This window comes from Mobula hypostoma, chromosome 4, assembly GCF_963921235.1.
Source record: "Mobula hypostoma chromosome 4, sMobHyp1.1, whole genome shotgun sequence".
Classification (NCBI taxonomy): Eukaryota; Metazoa; Chordata; class Chondrichthyes; order Myliobatiformes; family Myliobatidae; genus Mobula; species Mobula hypostoma.
The window spans coordinates 84,547,682-84,574,274 of record NC_086100.1 but is presented as its reverse complement, the minus strand read 5'-3'; the positions used below and the strand labels follow the sequence as shown (position 1 = coordinate 84,574,274).

General features: G+C 42.4%; 1 protein-coding gene across 1 annotated transcript in view; it reads right to left on the bottom strand.

Annotated features, from left to right (window-relative positions):
• The window catches only part of LOC134345965 (uncharacterized), a 130,200-nt gene that overhangs the window by 54,108 nt on the left and 49,499 nt on the right, over positions 1 to 26,593 (bottom strand). Inside the window, exons 16-17 of the mRNA XM_063047309.1 lie at positions 25,550 to 25,739; positions 25,194 to 25,272 (exon numbers count right to left, since the gene is read on the bottom strand). Coding sequence (XP_062903379.1) covers positions 25,194 to 25,272; positions 25,550 to 25,739 — 269 coding nt within the window. The remainder of the gene's footprint in view (positions 1 to 25,193; positions 25,273 to 25,549; positions 25,740 to 26,593) is intronic.

The window sequence follows — 26,593 nt, the reverse complement described above, 5'->3', positions numbered from 1 at the left end:
TGACTGTAAAAGTCCACAGGGAATGTTGTGGCAAGTGATGAAAGACGCCTTGCCAGTCAAGGCTTGTGCAAAACCTAGCCAGCTCAGAAACGAGTGGTTTGTTAAACATTCCCTTGGACAACAGCAGACGGGGTGAAGGAAAAGAGGTTGCATTTAACTGGATAAACTACTGAAAATGAGGAGTGTCTCACCCATCTGATTCCCTTCTTATCATTCTTACTGCCCGTTACGCCACTGGCGTTTAGGGCAACAATGAAGGCCCTCCATCAGTCTGTCCCTACTGTCGCACACAGATATAGAAGAATTCTTCATTGCTGTTTCTGTAACAATTTTGTTTTATCAGTCAGGGTTGTTAGCCCTGAGCTGAACCCCCGAAATTGGAGGACCGGTGGCCACACCTCTACCCTTTGACCTGCTTGGCATGGGTGACCCTACCAAGAGCTAAAGCACAAAGCCCTGGCTCTTTGGGTCATTGCGCACACAAGTCTCCAAATGAGGTTCTGATCTTGTTGGAGGCCATCCAATTCTCACCGTGGAACAATGCACAACATGCCCGCTCTTCTGCAAGGATGCACTCCCTTGTTTGAGCTAATAGTGGGACCTACTGGCTCAGTGGTGAGCAGAAAATATCTCAAAACATGATAGGAAGGGAAACTTACTTTACGTGAGTATCACTTTGTTGTGAGGAGGTAATTAGAGACAGCCGAATAAGCTTCAGGGTTAATTGACTTTTGTGGCCAGGAATGTGAATAAGTTAAGGATGTGTTAGAGATGCCCAGGACAAAAACAGCATGGCAGAAGTTAGACAAGTAGAAATGCAAATGTAGACATGTTACAAAATGGAGAGCTAACTGGGTACAGTGAAGCTTGACGGCATGTCTATGGTCTCGCAGAGAGAACTGATCAGCTTGGCAGTGAGAACTGATCGTCAGCCCTGAGGCAGACTGAACTGGATATACAAGGTCATAAATCTACAGTCATTGCTTTAGCTCAGAGATGTTCAACAGGGTGGTTTGGCAAGCATCTGGAGTTTAAGAACAGGAAGGTTTTGCCACATTCATCTAGAATGTTGGTGAGACCACACTTGGAGGACGATAACATTTATGTATTGGGCTCCTTCCATTTAAGCTGGAGATATTTACAGTGTCTTGCAATTTAATCATCCCTTGTATAAGGGCGCTCTCTAAGGACTCTTATTAATAGAGAAGTGTACTTTTTGTTCTTGCTTGCCTGAGATTAATATACAGAGAAAAGGACCAGTGTGCATCTTACACTTACTAAGAAACTACCTTTTCTCTTTCCATCAACCTTTGAGGAAGCATTCCATAGACACACGATCACCAAGAGATAAAGGTTCACTTCATCTGCATCTTAAATGGGCAAATCTTTCTTTTTAAACATTATTTGTTCTTGATTCTCCCACAAGAGGAAACATCCTCTCTAAGTCTACCCTGTCAAAGCCTCCCGGGGAATCATGTCAGCACTCTTGCTGATGAGTCAAGCTGCTGGAATGTAGACTTCCCACAGTGCGCGATGTCATTGTTTCTATGCTTTGCCATTGTGGCCCTGTCACTGAATTGATAAGAATTCTATTTCCCCAGCATCCACTGGGTGCATCACCACAGACAATGAACCTTATGTACCAATACTCAATGACTCTGCAAGCTATATGCCCTGTACTGCTGTCCTCTGAATTGCCCACACTGTGCCTGTGACTGTGAAGGTGAAATCAAGTGATGAAATTTTATTTACCTCCTCTGAGCCTTTGCTGTTCATTAGATGCCTGGCTAAATCGTATTTCACTAATGGAATCATAGAGTTATACATTGGAGAAACGGGCCCTATGACCCAATTCGTCCTTGCTGACCAAGATGACTATCGAAGCTAGTTATATTTATCTACAGGATGCAAGGATCATTTCCCTCTCAATCTTTCACATCTATGTAATGTATCTGTCTAAATATCCTTTTAACACTGTAACTGTACTCATCTCCACTACTTCATCTGGCAGCTTGCTCAGTATACCCATCACCCTCAAGAGTCATGTTGCGTTGAAACAGGTTCTTCGGCCTATTTGAGTGCGCACCAGCCATCAACCATGCATTTACAGTAATCCTGTTTTATTCTCCCCACATTCCTGTCAATTCTCCTCAAATTCTACCCCTCACCTACTCACTTGACAGTGCATGGCACACCCTGGGCTTGTGTGTTTCTCCTGTCCTACCAAAGTCTGACTTCTGCTTACCAATCTGCATTGTCCTCCTACATCAACCACCAATCTGAGTTCCAGCAAAGCCCACACAGACGGTCTGATATGCTGCTTGGGCAGTAGTCACACCCATACCAAACACAAGCCCTTCCCTTAGCTCAGATACCTTCTGAATCTGACAGGAGGCCAGGTTGGATACTGACCATCTGGTTGAAGTTGGAAATAGACCAGAACCACAAACTCACAGGAGTCACTCATCACCTGAATGGTCAAGCTACCAATATATTCTTGCGTACAAGAGCCAACATCTACCATCCTTTATGGCTATCTTTTATCTTGTAGCCACATTGCATTATTTCCTCCCTCCATGGTTTTTCATTTTATTTGCTTCTGGCAGGCTAAGCTCGCCTTGGCTAAATGTACAAAATCAAAGTCAGTACAGATGACATCTTTGACAATTGGTTCAAAAGAAGTAACTCGAGAGAGAACTAAATCAGTTACTTTAGTTTGTTTATTTACACACAATTCATTTGTAGATTTAATTCTTATTTTCCTAAGTTACTGTGTGTTAATGTGTACTACAGCGCTTTACTCCCCGGTATGGAGAAACGCTGTCTCGTTTGGCGGTATCCATGTATATAGTTAAATGACAATAAATTTGACTTGACTTGACAATCTAGGTCAATGAGCACAATGGATATTGTTTTCACTCAATAGGTCACACAGTCCTCCCCTAATAAAGCAACATCTTTCAACCTGGCAAAGTAACAAAACACCAACTGTGCACCTCCAAACCAGGAACTAAGCTCAAGTAACAGATCAGCTTTGAATTCTCAGGACTGTTCTGACAAATGTGGTTTCTGGGTGTTATTTCCCTTGTTATCTGCCAAAACCTGTACAGGACGTCCACCATGAATGGAAGAGTGTGCCTGACTTCCCAAGGTCTGAAATCGGTGCTAGAAATCACTGCATGGAAGGTATAAATTCCCACTCAGTCAAACATTTTCTGCTCAATGTTAATGGACAAGTAATGGGTTAATGTGGTGGTTTGTCCATCTTGTCCGACGATGACGAGAAACCTGTGCGGGACAGTTTTTAAAGTGAGAAAGCCATCGCATTGGGGCAGTTCTACACTCTCGACCTCAGAAGTCTGGGTCCAGTGGTACGTGCAAACATCCCACACTGGGGTCTTCCTTGGTAGTAGTGGATAACCTGACCATTACCTTAACAGTGGAACATTATAGCGTGTTACATACAGTACTTACATAAATGCACCACACATTTGCTCTTTGAAAACAATACTGTCAGCACTTTTTTACGTGTTGTCCACTGTATTTGCACATTCTGTTGAATGGTATTCTTCATTGGTTTGACTCCCTCAGCTATGTTTTAGTTCATGGAATGGCATAACCTTTTGGCTTGGCTCCATGCTGCTCTGTGGCACTCCACCACAGTGTCATCCTGTATTACCCCGTACCCCCAGCAAACAGATTCAAATCACACTGTGCCTCTGTGTACTCAGACATGGCTCTTGCTCTGACTATCTGATCCACATGATTATTCCTAACTTTTATGCAATAATTTCTGGATCACAGACTTGGATTTCTTCTCTGTAGTCCCATCAGTGAGTATCAGTATCAGAATCAGGTTTATTATCACTGGCATGTGTTGTGAAATTCATTGACTTAGCAGCAGCAGTTAAGTGGAATACATAATATAGAAGAAAGAGAAAAATAAATAATAAGTAAATAAATAAATAAATAAATAAATTTACAGATAACATATATTAAATAGATTAAAATCACGCAAAACCCGGAAATAATTGTATATTAAAGAAGTGAGGTAGTGCTAACAGGTTCAAAGTCCATTCAGGAATTGGATGGCAGAGGGGAAGAAGCTGTTCCTGAATTGCTGAGTGTGTGACTTCATGCTTCTGTACCTCCTACCTGATGGTAACAGTGAGAAAAGGGCATGCCCTGCACGCTGGGGGTCCTTAATAATGGCCGCTACCTTTCTGAGACACCACTCCTTGAAGATGTTCTAGGTACTTTGTAGCCTAGTAACCAAGAGCCGACTAAATTTACAACTCTCTGCAGCTTCTTTCGGTCTTGTTCAGTAGCCCCTCCACACCAGACAGTGATGCAGCCTGTCAGAATGCTCTCCACAGTACAACTATAGAAGCTTTTGAGTGTATTTGTTGACATTCTAAATGTCTTCAAACTCCTAATGAAGTATAATCACTGTCTTGCCTTCTTTATAACTGATTATTCCTCAACATTCTGCTGAATTGATTTTCTTTTTCTGAGGTGATTACCATTGCTTCATTGTCTCTTTAAAGCTTAATTATTTGGCCTATTGTCCTGACTGGTCTACCCTCTCAGAGTGTGTTGGAGACTTGCTTCAGGTTGAAGTAAGGAAAATCCCATGTCAAAATTATGCCTTTATTTGATATCTGGATCACAGTTCAACAATAATACTTCAATTTGATGAGCAATGTCCAATAAAATAATCTTACTATAAAAATAAAATTACTCACAATCATAGAGTCAGAGACAGATACAGCAGAAACAGACCATTTGGCCCACCAAACCTGTGCTGACCATCAGCCTTTACATAAATCCTACATTAACGGTTCAATGGTTCAGTTTAATATCAGAGAATGGATACAGTATACAACCTGAAATTCTTACTCTTTGCAGACATCCGCAAAACAGGAAAAAAAACAAAGACTGAATGACAGAAAACATTAGAACCCCAAGGCCCTCCTCGCCCCCTTGCATAAGCAGCAGCATAAGAATCAGCTCTCCCCCATTCCACTTTCTCCAGCAAAAGCATCAACCCCTACCACCCACCATGCAAGCAAATAGCAAAACCCCCAGAGGCAGTGATCTAGAGTCACTCAAAAACCATTGCCCGTCCCAACACTTTGACATCTCAGACAGTCTCTCTGTCTCCTAGCGAGGAAGAGAGAGATATCGCTCTTGCACCAAACAAGAAGAGAATCCAACAGGTCGTTGTTTTGATGTTACAGCCTGCAGCGTCACTTATTCGAGTTCTCCCTACTCGAGGGCCCGCAGATTCTCACTCACCATCACGAGAGAGAGAGAGAGAGAGAGAGAGAGAGAGATCACTCGAGTGCAAGGGCCTTCTTTCAGCAGCAGCGTACACTGCTGTCTCAATGTTGCTACCTCCCGGTGACGCTTCAGTCAGTGACATCGGAAAGGAAGTAGGCCATCCACAGGGCCTCAACCCAAAGGCTCGTGTCTTCCTGGAGATATTGAAACGCCAGGCTGCACAGCAAGTTCCAAGTGCAAGAGCCCACCACCCGTGAAGAACCATACTTAGAGTGCAGCTGTAGACCAAGGACTCCGACAGGACCCTAGCCACCTTGAAAAGGAAAAAAGAAACATGAGAAGAGAAGAAATTAAACTGTTTCACAGACAAACTGGAAAAAGTGGACCAGGTCTGCAAAAACCTCTGGTGCCATCTTCAGCTCCTCCCACTGCTATGTTTGTAATTTTACTGACATTCCCTAGATTCAACCACTTACCAACACACTAGGGAGAACTTACAATGGCCAATCAACCTTCTAGTTTGCCCATCTTTGTGACGTGGGAGGAAACCAGGGCTCCTAGTGGAAACACACATGGTCTCAGGAAGAACATGCAAACTCCGCACAGAGAGCACCAAGTTCAGGAATGAATCTGGGTCTCTGGCACTGTAAGGCTGTAGCTCTACTAGGAGGGTTACTGTGGCACCTTTGTATCCTGAAAAATGCCTTCATTCTAATTGCTGCTTTAGAATCCGCATCACAAATCTTAGAATCTGCAATGTGAGCATAAGCCTTTCCCAGTAGCAATGGATGGAATGTCTTCCCAATGAAAATAATGCTTCAGCTTGATTTGAATGTAGCTACATTTGCTTTTATTAAGAAATGCAAACAAAACAATATTGGCTGTTCCTGCCTGGTATCCATCATGATTGATGGCAGCACCTTTGCTACAACTTGAATCTCAAGTTGGCTCTGGAGATGTCACCGCTTTATAGTGAAGTAGAAAATATTTGCTATCAAATCACTTTGTGTTGCACATCAATCCACTTTCAATTTATTGTTCTTATGAAGTGCAATCACTATAGCTAATGGTGTAATCACCATAACTAAGTCTGACAGGAAGGTACAAGAAGTACTGATTTATTCTCAGACAGGAACAGTACTCTGTGTACATTCAAAAAAGCTCAAAATTCAAAGTAAGTTTATTATTGAAGTACGTATATTATCTTAGTCTACCATGGGATAACTTTCTTATAGGCATTTACCGGGAAAAAGAAATACAATAGGCTTCACAAAAAACTATACACAAACAGACAAAGACTGACAAACTATCAATGTGCAAAAGAAAACAAACAGTGCAAACAAAAATAATACTGAGAACGTGAGTTGCAAAGAGTTTTTGAAAGTGACTCCGTAGGTCATAGAATCAGTTCAGAATAGTGGTGAATAAAGTTATCTATGACAGTTAAGGAGCCTGATGGTTTATGGTAACAACTGTTCCTGAACCTGGTGGTATGGACTTAAGGCTTCTGTACCCTTTCCCGATGGTAGTAGCGCAAAGAGGGCATGGCCTGGCTGGTGAGGGGATGCTGCTTCCTTGTGCCAGCACTCCATGTAATGTTTGCATTGCAAGTCAGCATCAACCCTGCCTTTGACAGGTTTTAGTCCGCTAGCATTTAGACCAGAATATTCCATCTCAGCACATGGGTGCAATGAAACCATTGCAATTTCATGCTGTGATGGTGACATCACTTCAGTTCTTCCTTCAAAATGCTTGGATTCCACACAGCACTTTTTGTGCTGATAAAGAGATCATCCTGACTGCCTTGTAAAATTTTGCCTGTGACAGACTGCTATAGGTTCACCTCAGTGCGGAAGTATAACTCCTTCTATTCATGAGGTAGTTTATCGAAATATACATGAGCTAGTTCTCGTCCATGTACAGTTGTGTATACACATGCAGCCAATCTTGAGTTCCTCCATTTTGTGTGTGCTGTTGTGTGAAAGAACTTTATCTATCCATGAATAGGCTCAATTTAACATTGTTTCAGAGAAAAAACTGTCAGTTCTTACAAGTACTGCACCATATCTGTCTAACCTAGATAGCTCCAAGGAGTCTTGTGAAAGGTATAAAGTATAAACACTAAGAACATCCTTGTCAACCTGTTTCAGATTCTACCATTCTCCCACACATCTGTCAGTAAATAACATAACAAGGACTCATGTGTTGTAGCTGTAGACATTATAAGTTACAGCGCAAAAGGCCAGATATTCCATAAGCCTCCATATTACCTGAGTTTTCATTTCCTGCTCAGTTTTATTTTATAATCAGATGTGACGAGATAACCATTTGGTCAGATGGCAAAGAGCGAAATTTGCCCTGTGAACATGATTGTACTTTATTGAGCAAATCATAGTTATGTAATGTGTTTGAGAATGGTAATGATCCGGATGATGAAATTGATGATTTTGTGGCCAGGTTTGCAGACAATACAAAAATAGGTGGAGGAGAAGGAAACGTTGAGGAAGCAGGGATTTTGCAGAAGGTCTTGGACAGATTAGGAGAATGGGCAAACAAGTGGCAGATGGAGTACGGTGTAGGGAAGTGTATGGTCATGCGCTTTGGGAGAAGGAATAAAGGCACACATTATTTTCTAAATGGGAAGCCAATTCAGAAATCAGAGGTGCAAAGGGACTTGGAAGTCCTAGTGCATGATTCTCTAAAGGTTAGTGTTCACTTCGAGTGGACTAGAATATAAAAGGCATAATTCTGAGGCTTTATAAGATATTGGTAAGACCATACTTTGAATATGGTAATCAGTTTTGGGTCCCTTAACTAAGGAAGGATGTGCCGCCATTGGAGAGAGTCCAGAGGAGGTTCCCAAGGATGATCTTGGGAATGAAAGGGCTAATGTATGAGGAATGTTTGATGGTTCTGGGCCTGTACTCACTGGAGTATAGAAGAATGAAGAGGGTCTCATTGAAACCCATCGAATATTACAAAGCCTAGACAGAGTGGACATGAAGAGGATGTTTGCTATTGTGGGAGAGTCTCAGGCCAGAGGGCACAGCCTCAAAATACAAGGACGCCCTTGAAAACAGAGATGAGGACAAATTTCTTGAGCCAAAGAGTGGAGAATCTGTGGAATTCGTTGCCACAGATGGCTGTGGAGGCCAAGTCATTCGTACAGTTAAAGCAGGAGTTGATAGGATCTTGATTAGTAAGAGTGTGAAAGGTTACGGGGAGAAGGCAGGGGAATGGGCCTGAGGGGGATCATAAATCAGCCTTCATAGAACGGAGGGGTAGACTTGATGGGCTTAATGGCCCAATTCTGCTCCTATGTCTTATGGTCTTATGGAAAATAAAGAAGGGAATTTCATCTCCCAAGGACAGGTGGATCAAGTCCAGAGGGGTAGTTAATATAACCTTCTGGATTACAATCACAGTCTTAATTTGCCTAGTCCTGGTTTAAAAATTGGCTTATTTAAAAACAGGGAATTGTGGAAATTCTCCACAGGCATGGTAACACCCCATTAGAGAGAGAAGCAGAATTATTTCAGGCCATTATCCCCACCTGTTCCCTGACCAGCTAAACTTTGCTCAGATTTTCTACTTTTATTGTAGGTTTACAGCACCTCTAGCTTTGTGCTTAATGAGTGGCTATTTGGATGCTGCTGAGTAAACTACTCACTGTGTCAGAACTGAGTTATGAATGTATTCGGGTTACCACCAATACTGTCTCCAGCACTTCTTCCAAGTTCATTGGAAAGGAAAGCAAGTCACAACATTATGCCCTCCCAGGCCAGCATCTCCAGCATTGGGGTCCTACTTACTCCCAGTTAGCTACACATCTTTCACACACTGCGTATATTCTTAAAAATATATTCTATTCATTCATTTAATGCACTTACCCTTCCTGGAAATAAGAGGTTGGAAGTTTGGATGATGCTGTTTGATTTTAAACCTTCATTTAGGCCATGGCTAGACTTAGTTACCTATTTATTTGTTGGTCCAACATCATTTACATTTCTGGAATTTATTATCAATCTCCAATTGCCTTTGAATTCAGGAGACAGTTATGAGTCGACCACATTGATGGGACTAGAGGCAGATATAGGCCAGACTGGGTAAGGAAGGAAGGTTTCTTTTGCTGAACTCAGTGAGTGTAATACCATTTGGTAAGTTACTGGTTACTGTTAACAAGACAAGCTTTAGTTTCTGTAAATTATTCTGCTACTTGCACTTCAGTTCCCTAGCTTTGATTCAAATTCACGTCTCCAAATCAATGTTACAAACTCTGGCTGAAAGTGCATTACCTTAACCTATCGTACAATCTCCTGCCAACTTGTGACACAAAGAATTGTGCGTGTTTGATTAGAATTGATACTTGCCTTCCTGCTCAAGTTTCAGATAATAAACACCACTTTATTAGGGAATGGCCAAGGCCTCAAAGAGTGCAATATTATCCACTTGGCTCAGTGTTTGGACCTTGATTCATCTGAAAGCTCTCTCTTTATGGCTCCATACCAAAATACATCAAGAGAACAAAACTTATGCTTTGAGGTGATGTTACGTGGGAGCCTATGCCAGCATGGTTTGAGGGCCTGACACTCCATCATCCTACTGTCAAGGATGCCCCGGATGCTGTGTGCAGTACAATAGGTTCTATATGCGCAATTCTACACAAAGACTTCGCTTTGTAATATCACAGAGTGACACTGAAAGAAAACTAATTAGGACTTGGAGATTGTCGGTGGGGAAGATTAGCAGAGTGGGAAAATGCCAGTGGTGTAGTCAATGATGTAACAAGTAGGAATGTTTGGAAGTGGGGAGGGGTGTTGGTGATGCAATTAATAATGGGGGGACTGAAAAGACTACGGACCCGAATAATGAGCTGCCTCAATGATGAGTGAGTTTAGGAAAGGGACTGGTGCTGCAAATCTGCCTCCAGACTCCATTACTGTCCTGGCTTACAGGAGAGAAGTGAAAGCATCTGATTTTGACATCAAGGACTTTTGGCAAAAAGGAACCTTTAAAATAGATGTCATTGAGAATGAGCATAAAACTCCAGCTACACACATCAAAGTTGCTGGTGAACGCAGCAGGCCAGGCAGCATCTCTAGGAAGAGGTACAGTCGACATTTCAGGCCGAGACCCTTCGTCAGGACTCCAGCTTGTGGATTTATGGCTGCCTTAGAGGAAAACTGCTGTGGATATGGAGGACAGTCTTTTCAGTCCCAAAGCAGCACCTCAGGGACAAATTACTTTCACATGTTTATTAATGAACAAAGTTTAATGTTCTAAGTAAATTTATTATCAAATTACATATATGTCACCATGTACAACCCTGGGATTCATTTATTTGCAGACATAATAAATTCATTGTAGAATAATAACTATAATAGATTCAATGAAAGACCAGTGTGCACATTCAAAAAGATAAAAAATTAATAATAAATAAATAAACATTAAATATCAAGACCATGAGATGAAAAATCCTTAAGAGTGAGTACATGGGTTGTGGAAACATTTCAGTGATGGAGCAAGTGAAGTTGAGGAGCCTGATGGTTGAGGGGTAATAACTGTCCCTAAACCTGGTGGTGTGAGTCCTGAGGCTCCTGTACCTTCTTCCGGATGGCAGCAGCAAAAAGAAAGCATAACCTGGGGGGTGGGTGTCCCTGATGATGCTTTCCCTGGGACAATGCTCTGTATAGATGTGCTCAATGGTTGGTGAGGGCTTTACCCGTGATGGACAGAACCATGTCCACTACTTTATGTAGCCTTTTCCGTTCAAGGGAATTGGTGTTTCAATACCAGTCTGTGATGCAGCCGGTCAATATACTATCAAAGTTCAAAGTAAATTTATTTTCAAAGTACATATATGTCACCATATACAACCCTGAGATTCATTTTCTTGTGGGCATAATAAAATCATAATAGAATAATAACTATAACACACCAACTTGGGTGTTCAATCAGTGTGCAATAGACAACAAACTGCAAATACAAAAAGAAATGAATAATAATGATAAATAAATAAATAAGCAATAAATATCGAGAACGTGAGATGAAAAGTCCTTGAAAGTGAGTCCATAAGTTGTAGGGACATTTCAGTGATTGGGCAAGTGAAGTTGAGTAAAGTTATCTCTTTTTGTTCAACAGCCTCCTTGGTCTTGCTGATGTAACACCTGTGTAGCACTGGTCTTATCTTCTGCGACTGGTGCCACACTCTTTATGAGAAAATCAAATTATGTGGTACTACACTAGGTGCTAGTAGGTCATCAGAAGCTCTAGGTATCGAAGGAGGCAGTGAATAGAAAACATACACTTCTAGAGGTAAGTTTTGTTTATATTTTTAAAAAACACAAAATCTACAAAATACTTACAAGAGTAAGAACAATTCAAAATTCCAACATTCTGTTAGGTTCCAAATTTCTGTTTAGTTAGAGTCGGTGATATTCATTAGAATAACCTTTATTACTCCATTTTCTCTGACTAATTCGATCTAGTGGTATTCCCTATTTAAAGGTTTACAGACTAACCTTTTATTTTATTTATCCCTGGTTCACCTAGAAAACTAATTGAATTCCTATTCTTAACTATCATGGTTAACTTCAGTTTCGGTTCTAGTCAGTATGTCTATAAATTCAAAACTTATATATCTCTACAGCTTAACTCCTCACAACAATTCTCCACATCACAACTTTTAAGCAAAGTAAATCTCATTCAGTAACTTTTCAAAGTCTTTGCAAAAATAGTCAGTTCTTGAAGAAAATCAAATTCAGATCCTATGAATGAAAATAAACTTGTACATCCAACCATATTAAATCCTCCACATCATGAAACATTTGGTTCCCGTGCTGGATCTTTCATCTTGTGTGGCTCATCATCTTGTTTCTTGTTTCATTGGATGAAATAGTTGATCATCCACAGAAAGTCGATTCACAACACTTGCACAAAAAAAAAATTCTGGCCAGTATACAACAGTAAGTTTTTATACACATTCTATTTTTTATTTCAAATTAACTCAATATCACACTGTCACTTCCAAACATTTTCAGTTACAACACTACTGAACACATCTCACACACAAATTTATACGCTCGGAAGAGTAAAAGTTTTAACTCACTAAATCCCTTGGTGTGGTTTCACAAAACTAATTCCTGGTTACCCGGTAGAGCTCTTGCACACTCGCCTCTGCCCATATTGTCTCGTTACAGCCGTATTGTCTTGTTAAGCTGTAGCTTCAATCGATCTTTTATCGCTATCTTCTCTCCTCCAGGGGTTTCACCCTGAGGTTTTCAAGAGAGTAGAGTAGAGATACTCACTATTAATTCCACTTTTAACAGTTTATATCTTTAGTTTCTAATAGTTTGCTGCATTTCTCTCGTTTTCTCACACTGCATCAACCACGCCTCATTCTCGCACAGGTTTTTTCCCCAAGTTTCTGTTTAATGCAGTAAACCTCGTTTTTATCCTTCCACAGGTGGAGCTTTCTAACATTACACCTTTTGGGTTTAATTAACCTGAGTTACACTGACATTGAGTAAGAGGTTGTTGTTATGACACCACTCAGCCAGATTTTCAATCTCCCAAATGTATGCTGACTCATCACCGCCTGTGATTCAGCCTATGACAGTGGTTGCCATCAGCAATCTTAAATCTGGCACTGGAGCTGTGCCTAGTCATACAGTCATAAGTATAAAGCGAGAAGAGCCCGGGACTAAGCACAGTCTTGTGGTGGACCTGTGCTGATGAGGATTGTGGAGGCGATGTTGTTGTCAATCCGAACTGACTGGGATCTGCAATTCAGGTCCAATTGCACAAGGAGGTATTGAGGCCAAGGTCTTAGACCATAAGGCCATAAAACATAACAGCAGAGTTAGGCCATGCAGTCCATCACTGTCCCAATCCCATACACCTGCCTTCTCGCCATATCCTTCGATGCCCTGACCGATCAGGAAACTAACAACTTCCACCTTAAATATACCCACAGACTGTCTGTGGTAGAGCATTCCACAGATTTACTACTCTCTGGCAAAAAAAAAACACCTTGCCTCTATTCTAAAAGGTCACCCCTCAGTTTTGAGGCTCTGCCCTCTAGTTCTGAATACCCCCACCACAGGGAACATCCTCTCCACATCCCCGTCAAGTCCTTCCTACATTCAGTAGGTTTCGATGAGATTCCTCCGCATTCTTCTAAATTCCAGTGAGTACAGGCCCAAAGCTGTCAAACGCTCCTCATGTGTTAACCCCTTCAGTTCCAGAATCATCTTCATGAACCTTCTCTGAACTCTCTCCAATGACAGCACATTCTTTCTGAGATATGGGGCCCAAAACTGTTGATGATACTCCAAGTGCGGCCTGACTGGTTTCTTATGAATCCGCAGCATTTTCTCCTTGCTTTTATATTCTACTCCCCTTGAAATAAATGCAAATATTGCATTTGCCTTCACTACCACAGACTTAACCTGCAAATTAACCTTCTGGGAGTCTTACACTAGGAAAGAAGCTTATTGATTAGTTTTGAGGGGATGATGGTATTGAATGCTCAGCTGTAGTTGGTAAGGAGCATCCTGACATCGGCATCTTTGCTGTCCAGATGTTCCAGGGTTGAGTGAAGAGCCAATGAAATGGCATCTGCTGTGAATCTGTTTTGCCTGTAGGCTAATTGGAACAGATCTAAGTTGCTTCTCAGGCAGGGGTTTATATGTTTCATCACCAAACTCTCAAAGCACTTCGTCATTGTGGATGTCATTGGTAGTCATTGAGGCAGATTATCACAATACTACATAACAAAACAGAGCAATCACCGCAGACAGGAAGCTTTCCGAATCGAGCAAGGAGGCAGGAGGTAGTAATAGATAGAGAGTATTTTGCCTGGAGGTTGGTGTTCCACAGGGATCTGTTCTGGGATCCCTGCACTTTGTGATTTTTATAAATGCCTTAGATGAGTAATTGTAAGTGTAAAATTACATAAAGGTTGGTGAAGTTGTACATATTGTGGAAGATTATTGTAGGTTGCAACGGGCCATTGACTGGACTGAGAAGCGGCGGATGGAATTCAACTCAGAAAAGTGGGAAGTGATACATTTTGGAAGGTCTAATTTGAAGGTAGAAAACAAAGTTAATGGCAGGATGATTGGTAGTGTGGAGGAACAGAAGGATTTTGGGGCCCATGTCCATAGATCCCTCGAAGTGCCACACAGGTTGATAGATTTGTTGAGAAGGAATATGGTGTGTTGGCCTTCATTAATCAGGGGACTGAGTTTAAGATCCAAGAGGTAATGTTGAAGCTCTATGAAATATGGGTTAGACCACACTTGGAATATTGTGATCTTGTTCTGCACACCTCATTATATACCAAGGATATAGAAGCTTCAGAGATGATTTAGACGGGATTTATCGGGATCTGTATGAACCATTATTAAGATAGGTTGAGCGAGCGAGGGCTTTTCTGTTTGGAGTGAAAGAAGAGGAGTGGTGACCTAACAGGGGTGAACAGATGATGAGAGGCAGAGGTAGAATGGATAGCCCAATAATCCTGAACAGATTCAGAACCCGCACGCCACCAGCATTAATGCAGTTTCCAATTACCTCAGACACCTTCCGTGTCGATAGTGCGACCTCCAACTCCGAATCGGACAGCACGTCCATTCCGGGACTTTACGTACAGCCACTGTCTCCCCTTCCCCCACCACCACTCTGCAGTCCAATGTCCCTCAGGCCCTACCACCAGCTCTTGGGTCCTTGGAGACTCCATTTTCCTCTCACCCCACCTTCCCTGAACACCCCAACTCTCCCCTCTCCTCTGACACTACCAACCCCCTTCCCCCCCCACCGATCACAGCTCTCATCCGTACCAGATCTTCACCTTCCCCTCCCTGAGGCAGAATGTTCTGTGCTCAGTAAGGGCCTCACCTTTGTCCCCAGCACCCACAGCACAGTGAGCTCCTGCCCGCCACGACGTTGAGCTCTTCTTCCGCTACCTCCATCTCCTGACCTACTTCTTTGGCAAGGACTCTCCACCCCGCACCGATGACCCCTTCGCCGATCTTCAGCCATCCTCCTCTTCCTGGACACCCCATTCTCGTCTTTGACCTGCTCTGGATCTCTTCATTGCCAACTGCTGACGGGACTTCTCCTGTTTCGACTTCACCACTCAGGTCTACAATTCCAACCTTACTCCTTCTAAACGCTCTGCTCTGCTCTCCACTCCCTCTCCAATCCTAACCTCACCATCAAACCTGCAGGTGAGGGGGGTGCTGTAGTAGTCTGGCGGACGGACCTCTACCTTGCTGACGCCCGGCGACAACTGTCAGACACCTCCTCTTGCTTACCCCGTGAACAGGATCCCACAAAGGAGCACCAGGCCATTGTCTCCCACACTATCACTGACCTTATTAGTTCTGGGGATCTCCCATCCACTGCCATCAAACTCATAGTTTCCTCACCCCACCCCTCCCATTTCTACCTCCTACCCAAGATCCACAAAGCTGCTTGTCCAGGTAGACCCATTGTTTCAGCTTGTTCCTGCCCATTGAACTCACATCTGCATACCTCAACTCAGTTTTATCCCCCCTGGTTCAGTCCCTACCCACCAACTTCACACACACTTGATCCTTTCAATGCTTTCAATTTCCCTGGTCCTGAGCATCTTATTTTCACTGAGGATGTTCAGTCCCTATACACCTCCATCCTCTGCCAGGAAGGCCACAAAGCTCTCTGTTTCTTTCTGGACACCAGATCCAACCAGTTCCCCTCTACACCATTCTCCTCCATCCGTCCTCACTCTCAACAATTTCTCCTTTGGCTCCTCCTACTTCCTTCAAAAATAAGTTGTAGCCATGGGCACTCGCATGGATCCCAGTTATGCCTGCCTTTTTGTCAACTTTGTGGAACGGTCTATGTTTCAAGCCTACACTGGTGTCATTCCACTACTTTTCCTACGCTACATCAACAGCTGCATTGGTATTGCTTCCTGCACCCACCAGGAGCTCATCAACTTCATTAACTTTGCCTCCAACTTCCAAACTGCCCTGAAATTTACCTAGTCCATTTCCAACACTTCCCTTCCCTTTCTCTACCTCTCTGTCTCTGTCTCTGGAGACAGTTTATCTACTGACGGCTATTATAAACCCACTGACTCTCACAGCTATCTGGACTATACCTCTTCCCACCCTGTTACTTGTAAAAATGTCATCCCCTTCTCGCAATTCCTCCGTCTCCACCGCATCTGCTCTCAGGATGAGAGTTTTCATTCCAAAGCTTAAGATATATCCTCCTTCTTCAAAGAAAGGGGCTTCCCTTCCTCCATCATCAACACTGCCCTCAACCGCATCTCTTCCATTTTGCGTGTAAAGGGTTTCTTTTTTTTATGTCACTGCGTAGTCTAATTAAAATGGCTTCTTTGTTATGTTATTATTGAAAGGGCTTCTTTGTTATGTTAACTGCTGAAAAAGTCCTTCCCGCTAGTAGTTTGTTTTGGATTATCTATTGATAAGAGGACGAATGAACCAATTGCGATAGTGGTTTTGCTTTGGTGTGTCTGTAAGATATTGTATGCGTGGGGTTTTTGGCAGAAGGCGGGAGAGAGAGAGACAGAGGATGGACCAGGTGCTGTGACTCCGCTAACGGGATCGGACCCCGAGTGGGACGTTCGGTGAGGAGACGGAGACGGACTCGTGTGGAATGTCTGGTCGACCACTGTTGTTGGTCCCAGGCAACTGGTCAAGGTGGTCCGAGGGGTCGCAGGGTGAAGAAGAAGGGTCCTGAGCTCCAACTGTTTGTGCACGAAGAGATTGAACTTTGATAAGTGTGGCGCCCTTTATTTTCCTTTTATATTTTATTCTCTATTAATTATATAGTTCCAGTAATATCTATAAACTGTAAATCATTTAATTGTATCTGGTGTATTGTCTGTTATTTGGGTGGGGTGGGGTACATCACACAGCATCCACACAAACTAATTTCACAGTTTGGCGGGGCCAAGGGCTGTTTCCCTAGACGACAGCAAGCCGAGCGACCCTGAGGCTGGCCAGGGGGGCTATATGCGTATGTCTGCTCTCACCCCTTCTTCCTGCCACCCCACCAGGGATAGGGCTCCTCTTGTCCTCACCTACCACCCCACCAGTGTCCGCATCCAGCACATAATCATCCATAATTTCCGCCATCTCCAATGAGATCCCACCACCAAGCACATCGTTCTCCCCTCCCCACTTTCTGCTTTCCACAAGGATCACTCTCTGCACGACTCCCTTGTCCATTTGTCCCTCCTGCTGATCTCCCTCCCGGTATTTATCCTTGCAAGCGGATCAAGTGCTGCACCTGCCCCTACACCTCCTCCCTCACTACCATTCAGGCCCCCAAACAGTCCTTCTAGATGAGATGACACTTCACCTGGGAGTCTGTTAAGGGTCATCTACTATATCCAGTGCTCCCAGTGTGGCCTCCTGTGTATAGGTGAGACCTGACATACATTGGGAGACTGCTTCGTTGAGCACCTACACTCCATCCGCCAGAAAAAGCGGGATCTCCCAGTGGCCACCCATTTTAATTCCACTTCCCATTCCCATTCCGACTGTCAATCTATGGTCTCCTCTACTGTCGCAATGAGGCCACACTCAGGTTGGAGAAACAACACCTTATATTCCGTCTGGGTAGCCTCGGACCTGATGGAATAAACATTGATTTCTCAAGCTTCCGGTAATGCCCCCACCCCTCTCCTTCACCATTTCCGATTTCTCTCTCATCTTATCTCCTTACCTACCTATCGCCCCACTTTGATGATCCTCCCTCCTCTTCTTTCTTTATTGGCTTTCTGTCCTCTCCTATTAGATTCCCCCTTTTCCAGCCCTGTATCTCTTTCACCAATCAACTTCCCAACTCTTAACTTCACCCCTCCCCCATCTCCCAGTTTCACCTATCATGAGGAAATCTGCAGATGCTGGAAATTCAAGCAACACACACAAAAAATGCTGGTGAATGCAGCAGGCCAGGCAGCATCTATAGGAAGAAGTACAATCGACGTTTTGGGCTGGGACCCTTCGTGATGAAGCATCCTATAGATGCTGCCTGGCCTGCTGCGTTCACCACCATTTTTTGTGTGTGTTGTTCACCTATCACCTTGTGTTTCTCCCTCCCCTCCCCCAACCTTCTAACTTTGACTCCTCATCTTTTTTTCTCCGGTCCAGCCGAAGAGTCTCGGCCTAAAACGTCGACTGTACTCAGCCTGGCCTGCTGAGTTCCTCCAGTATTGTGTGCGGTGCTCGAATTTCCAGCATCTGCAGAGTTTCTCTTGTTTGTGATTAGAATGGATAGCCAGTCTTGTTTACAGGGTGGAAATGACTAACACAAGGGAGCGTAATTTTAAGGTGATTGGAGGAAAATATAGGGGGAATGTAAGAGGTAAATTCCTTTCACGGAGAGCGGTGGGTGAATGGAACATCCTGCCAGGGTGGTAGTGGAGGCACATACATTAGGGAGATTTAAGAACTTCTTAGGTAGGCTTATGGATTATAGGAAAAAAGGAGGAAGATTTAGATTGATCTCAGAGTAGGTTAAAAGGCACAATATTGTGAGCCAAAGGCCTGTACAATGCTCTTTTGTTCAATGCAGAGGGTATAGTTCAGACATGGGATGGCAAGGATGCTGCATTGTTGGGTCAATAATCTCAAAGACATGGACTAATAATCTGTAGTCAGTGTTCAAATTCCAGAATTGCACCCAGAGGATTTGATTTAATGAATTAAATAAACCTGGAATATAAAGTTAGTTTCAATAATAGCAACCAGAATGCAAACTGGCTCCCTAATCTCTTTTAGGAAAAGTATTCCTCCATCTCCAGCAGGTGAAGCATATACCCAATCCTGGGTTTCATTTGACTGATTCCTAACAATGCTCAATTGTATCTGATGGCTAGTCAAGAAGCTGGACACTATTAGAGCAAAGCAATCGAACTGATCAACTACTCATGTGGTAGTTTAAATATACCCCACCCCTCCCCAACCCTATCCACCGACATCAGACTATATCTATGGTGTATGCTGAGTGTACCTAGAGAATGCATTGATCTGAATGCAATGAGCTGAAAATCTTTAGCACAATCCCAGGTACCGTTGCCCATCTTCACCCCGTGACCACTTCATTAGGCACTTCCTGTAGTTAGTAAAGTGGCTGCAGAGTGTATGCCCATGGGCTTCTGCTGCTTCAAGGTTCAACATGTTGTGCATTCAGAGATGCTTTTCTGCATGCCTCTGTTGTGACGCCTGGTTAATTGAGTTACTGTCACCTTTGCATCAGCTCGAAAGAGTCTGGTTTTCGCCTCTGACTTCTCTCATTACCAAGGCATTCTGCCCACAGAACTGGCATTTACTGGATCTTTCTCTGTAAACTTCAGGGATTGTTGTTGTGTTGCCCTTAAGGCATTTATTTGACTTTGTTGGGTCTACACTTTAAATGATTTGTTTGTAACTATTTTCTAGTTAAAGTTAAAGGTTGATAATTAAGTTACAGTATAACAAAGGTAAATTCATTGTCTACGGTATATTGCAGCATGTGATGACATCACCTCCAGTTTCGCCGCGTCTTATGTGTAACCTCTGGTTCGGGAAGGTGTGAAGGTTGGTACCATGCGTGCAGCATGATCGTGAAGAGCTCCGTGTCTACCCACAAAGAAACATTATAGAAGCAACGTGTAAGTTCCTATGAAAGTATTTGAAGTAATGCGGTTTCTGTTAAGGAAGCGACGGTTCGGATGACACACATGTCGGCTTTTCAATTTCAAATGCGGGGTGGGCTCGGGCCCGGCGGTGGTTTTACGGGACCCCCCTCGCTCCCTACTCGGGGCAGCTGGAGACACTCGCTAAAAGAAGAGAGCGCGTGTGGTCTCCAGAATGAAACAGACACTGTATATGTTTGTATTTTTTTAATCAACAATTTTCACCATACGATGTTAATGTGGAAGTGTGAACAGTAAATGTGTGAACCTTACTACGACTCTGTCTTCATTGTCTTCATTGGCTCCAGTTGAACTTGGTGTTTAGTCAGAGTTTCAACACACTGCACAGTTGTGCATGAAATTTGCAGTAGGACATCAGTTTCTCAGATACTCAAACTACCCCATCTGGCACAACAATCATTCCACAGTCAATATCACCTGGATCAGATTTCTTCCCCATTCTGATATTTGATCTGAACAACTGAATCACTTGGCAATGTCTGTTTACTTTTAAGACCATAAGACTACAAGATATAGAAGCAGAATTTGCCCATTTGGCCCATCAAGTGTGCCCCACCACAGACTCAACCTGCAAATTAACATTTAGGGAATCCTGCACAAGGACACCCAAGTCCCTTTGCACCTCAGAATTTTGTATTTTCCCTCCATTTAGAAAATAGTCTACTCTACTATTATTCCTTCTACCAAAGTGCATGACCATACACTTCCCAACACTGTATTCCATCTGCCATTTCTTTGCCCATTCTCCTAATCTAAGTCCTTCTGTAGCCTCACTACGTCTTCAAAAGAAGTAGCCATCCCTTCATCCATCATCCACAAACTTCACAATAAAGTCATTAATTTCATCATGCAAGTCATTGACACATAACATAAAAAGCAGTCCCGACACAAATCCCTGTGAAACACCATTATTTACCAGCAGCCAACCAGTAAAGGCTCCCTTCATTCCCACTCTTTGCCTTCTGCCATTCCCTAAGCAGCGAGTTGCTGTCACAGTATTGGCAGATTAGATATTTGCATTAACAAGCAGTGTAAAGGTGTACTTAATAAAGCAGCCACTGAGTTTAGATAAGGGGAATAGGTTAATGGAAATACCATTATTTCGAAACCATCTGCCAATGTGACCTGGAGAAATGAAGCTGCTCCTTCATTACTAGAACTCTCCACTAGCCAACACTGTGGCACTGATTAGAGATAATTGCTTTCCAGTCTCCTTGGGATAAGGTAACAGATGCCTCTGTTGCCAGCAACAGCCATATGTCATAAAAAAAAATAAAAGCTTTTCTGCAAAGCTGTCAAAATTCAGCGTTTTCTAAACTGTTTGCACACAGAGAAGTTTACAGTGCAGCAAGTTTTTGGTCTCTTATATCTTCAATGGTCTTTGACTAAAGTTAATTCTATTCTCATACTTTCTTTCCAAGGCTCTGTGCTTATTAAAGCAACCTTTACACTTGTCTGAGGAGATGCAATTATGTTTATCCCCCAACTATTCCCTGTAGCACAGTGTTCCATGTTATGGAAAGTGCCTTAAATTAAAAGCTATTCATTTCATAACTGTTTACATAAGAACATAAGACATAGGAGCAGGAAAAGGCCATCAGACCCATCGGGCCTGCTCCACCAGTCAATATGTTCATAACTGATCTGGCTGAGGACTCAGCTCCAACTACCTGCCTTTTCCCCAGAACCCTTGATTCCCCAGCAATGCAAAAAATTATCTAATCATGACTTGAATATATTTAATGAGGTAGCCCTTATTACTTCTCTGAGGAAAGAATTCCACAAATTCACCACTCTGAGAAAAGCAGTTTCTCTGCGTCTCCATCCTAAGCCTATTCTCCCTTTATCTTGAGGCCATGTCTCCTAGTCCTAGACGCACTCACTAGTTTAAAGAGCAGTTTGAATTGATCTAAGTTGCATCTAGAGGAAACTGGGTCAGAAATATATCATATAGAATCTTTTAAAAATTCCCCCCCCCCCACAGCTAAACATGACGGAATTAGTCTGCCAACACCCACCTTCTCATTTTTTTTGTGCAGGTGTCGCATATGAATGCATATACAAGTACAGGGCCTTAAGGTCTTCAATGGAGGATTGAGGCTCATTTTGTATTCATTAAAAGGCCTGACCTTACCCTGGATCTTCCACCTAACAAACTCCTTCTGCGACTTTTTTTTTATCATTAATGGCAAGACCATTGCAGGCAAGTACATCCTCCTTTGTTGTCTCAGGTGTTTCTGATTTTTTTCCACTTCAATCTATGACTACATTATTCAATGGTGGAAGCTTTTCACTGTATCTTGGTACATGTGACAATAATAATTCAATTCCAATGTTACTGCTTTAACAATATTCTGTTCATATCACACAGAATAATTCTTCTAGATCATTTTCCCTGTTCACCTTAACAACACTACATATAAAAGATGAACTTTCCATTGTAATGGCTGAATCATTGATCTTACAGATTTTATTTAGAAATAAGCTAATAAAATATTGAAGAAGCAAAAAATGATTTTATTACAGAATCACAAATGAAAAGTAATTCCCCCATTACTTCCATGGGACACTTTGCTTATTCTATCAATAGGTGACTTAAATGTATTTAAGGTACTGTATGTTGGTCTGCATTATGTTGATGTCATTGTTTTCAGACTGATGGAAGGATTTGGGATTACTTGGTGGCCCAAATCCTGTCAGGTCAGACCTGCATGGTTCAGCACTTTTCAAAGGAACATATATCCAGGAGCTCTGTAATAGAAATGAGCAAATAATTAGAACGTAGTATTGAATATACCAAGCAGCAATAAACCAACCACGGCATTATACACAGGTACAGGGGCACTTTCTTTGTAAGTTCATTAGGAACAGAGAACTGGCAGTAAGCAGGCTGAGGCTGAGGAAGTGCAAACTGTGCAACAGGGTGAGTGAAGAAAGCCCAGTGAGGCAAGAGGAATGGTGGATGAAAGGTTACACTGAACCAGGGGCGAGCCATGACTTCGATGATGGCATCCTTTACTCTGGATCAGAATTTTGTGAGGTCATGTCCCATTTTAAGAGGGTTTGAAAATCTAGTGATACTTCATTGCAACATCGAGGGAGTGTTGGCATTGTTTAATTTACTATAAAATGAAATATGTAAACTCTGGAAAATATGAGTTCTCGTGCAATATTTCTCACCAGTGGCCTATACAAAATTATCTATGATTGAATAACACTAAAAATAGATTTTCTGCTTATTTTCATATTGCTGTTTGTGATATCTTGCCCTGCATGGATTGGCTAATGTACTCCTACACTAAAATGGTTGTTAACTTTAGAAGTATTTACTTCAATTAATTAAGGCTGTTGTCCCCTTCCCTGCACTGTAAACACCTTAAACCTCTTGTTATAATGCTGCAATATTGTAAATTGGTATTTATGTACTTATGCTTTATTCCATATGTACTTCATAATTTTATTTTTATATAATTCTTTAGACTTTATAATTGCTGAATTTTGACTTTTGTTTCATGTCACACCCTCGCCAACACACCACAGCAAATTCCTAATACATGTAGACATATATTGGAATTAAGGTTGATCCTTGTTCCTTTTATTATGAAATACTTTGGGATTATCCATTAAGAGGTACTATAGAGATACGAGTTGTCAGCTGGTCAGGTGAAGAAACAACAAGTCTAGAGGTCAGCCGGAAGGTTATACACTGATGAAGGAGAGTGGGGGATAAAAGAGGCAAGGAGAAAGGTGAGAGGGGGGAAGAGGAAGAAACACCAGAGTTACAGACCTAGAAATGTATTGTAACTCGGGTTATACAGTTATCCACATGTTATCCATGTTTGTGGGTCACCCTGACTGTAACAGGGATGTGTGATCATCACCTCCCCCATCTGTATGTGACTGTGGGTTCTCTCCCTGGGTCCGGTTTTGTGCTTGTTGCAATAAAACGGTCAATTCAGCTAAACGAACTTCTCCCGTTTGTCAACATGGACCAAATGCTTGCCTCGTCATGCAAGTAAAATTGGGCTTAGAGGCTGAGAAAACAGAACTCCAATAGAGAAAACGTGCAAGGAATAGCAAGAGGCAGAGGAGAATTAGGAAACTGAATAACCAGGATGAGAGGAAGATTGTTTGGGTAGGTGGCATATTGGGAAAGCACAACAACACCTTGTATTCCACCTGGGTAGCCTCCAAAGTGATGGCTTGAACATTGATTTCTCGAACTTCTGGTAATGGGACCCCTGCCCTCTCCTTCACCATTCTCTGTGCCCTTTTCCCTCTCTCACCTTATCTCCTTGCCTACCCACCACCTCCCTCTAGTGCTTCTTTCCCCTTTTCTTTCTTCCATGGCCTTCTGTCCTCTTGTATCAGACTCCCCCTTTTCTGCCCTGTATCTCTTTCACCAATCAACTTCCCAGCTATATACTTCAGCCCTTCCCCCCCACCAAGGTTTCACCTATCACTTTGTGTTTCTCACTCCCCTCCCCCACCTTTCAAATCTACTCTTCATCTTTTTTTTCTCCCGTCCTGCCGAAGGATCTCGGCCCAAAACGTCAACTGTATTTTTTTTCCTTAGATGCTGTTTGGCCTGCTGAGTTCCTCCAGCATTTTGTGTGTGTTGCTTGGATTCCCAGCATCTGCAGATTCTCTCTTGTTTGTGACACAAAGTTTCAATCATTTACACAGATGACAATAGAGTTGGAGGCTGGGGCAAAGTAATAGAGTTCAAGGATGGAGCGTTGGGGGTGGAAGATATGAGTTGTTCTCTAACAGCAATGCCCAGCTGAACTCCACCGACATTATCAAAATGCGCTGGCTCTTTTTAGTTTGGTATAATAGTATACGGAGATGTAAAGGCTTGTACTCAGTTCAAAAGCATTGGAAGCAAAAGATGGTGCCCCAGAATCTTAACATCCAATGCTATGTTTAAGAGGCATTCAGACTGGCACTTAAATGGGCAAGGTATTCAAGGAAATGGCAAATAGGATTAGAGTACAAATACACTCTTTTCGGACTTCCGACGTTTTGATGACAAACTCTGCCATCTTCATGTACTGGGCTGGAAGCCAGAGAAAAGCCTATTCATCATATACTCTGGGAAAGCACTAGATCCTTTTTCAGAATAATAGTAATTGGACAAAGGAGCTTGGTGAGGACAGATTGAGGTGAAAGGGACATCCCTGTGCTCTACACTTCTGGTGATCTTAATGGTTCTTCTTTGAGCTCTAGCTCTGCATTCATGAGGGCATTCCTGGCTCTGGTGTCCTCTGCTGAATCCACACATTAAGCAAGGGTCACAGAGTCTCAGAATCAGAGTTATACAGAACCAAAGCACATCCTTTTGGATACCATGCTGCTCACTTAAGATGAAATCATGATCCAAGCCCCAGCTGTCAACCCAAGCATCGCAGCTGTTCTGGCAGAGTGAGCATGATCTGCAGGTACTTGATGTGTTTCCTGATACTTCCTGCTTGGAACACGTTCAATACACAAAAGAAGGTACTAAAGAAGGACTATTCTGACTACTCCTATTTCATCAGTATTTACCAGGATGTTTACAGCGATTGAGTGATTCCAATGATGTCACATAGTTCCTATCCAGGAAAGTGTTATCATTCGTCCTGGTAATTTCAATGAGGCACTGAGTGGAATCCTTAAAAAGTAGGTCCTTCCCCAATTTCTTGGAGCTGAACATCTCAAATGTGCTTTTCTGTGTCCCGTTAATACCATGTTTCACCTGCAATAAGAAGCAAATTTGTTACTGATGTCAACAAGTTTTTTGAAGGCAACTATAAACAGACTATAAATATGGTTTGCCAGTACCAAACGCATCTCAAAAATCCAGCGCTGGAATCCAGAATTTCTATCAAAATCAAAGCTGCCAGTGAGATCTCATTGAAAAATAGAAAATATGTATGGGAGTTTGACAGAATTATGACAAATAGTGGCATTGTAGGGAATATATCACGATGTTCAAGTATTAATTAACAGAATAATGAGGTACAATAAATGCAGCAAAAATAAAATGCTGGAAGAACTCACTGGATCAAGTGGAAATAATAGAAACAAAGGGACAATTGTAGTTTCAAGTCAAGAGAGAATAGAGGGAAGCTAGCCAACATACGGAAAGAGGAAGAAAAAAATGAGACAGAAGTTTGGAAGAGAAAGACAAAAATACATATTTGGGAGTACAACAGGCAGATACAGCCAGTAAGGGAGGGAATGGGGACTGTTGAATGGGTCACGTTCAGTTTGGTAATTGAAAGCGAATGGGTTGGCTCAAGGTTATGAGCTAGGCACTCAGATATCTATGATGCAGATAAGAAAGACGACAATAAAAATGATTTAGTTGAGGGACTGAAAATAATGCATACAAGTTTCCTGATGGCACTGGCATAAGTGCGAAATTTTGAGGAGAAGATGTCTGCCAAGGGAAGACATTATAATCATTGGTAGGAAGTACTGAAAAGTAGACTGTTATTTCAATAATGCGAGAATGTTTCATGCTTACTCTCTAAGAGATAGTAAAGAGAATGTGAGTTCATATTGCAAAAGGAACGAAGCTGAAAAATAAGGAAGCCTTGCTGTACC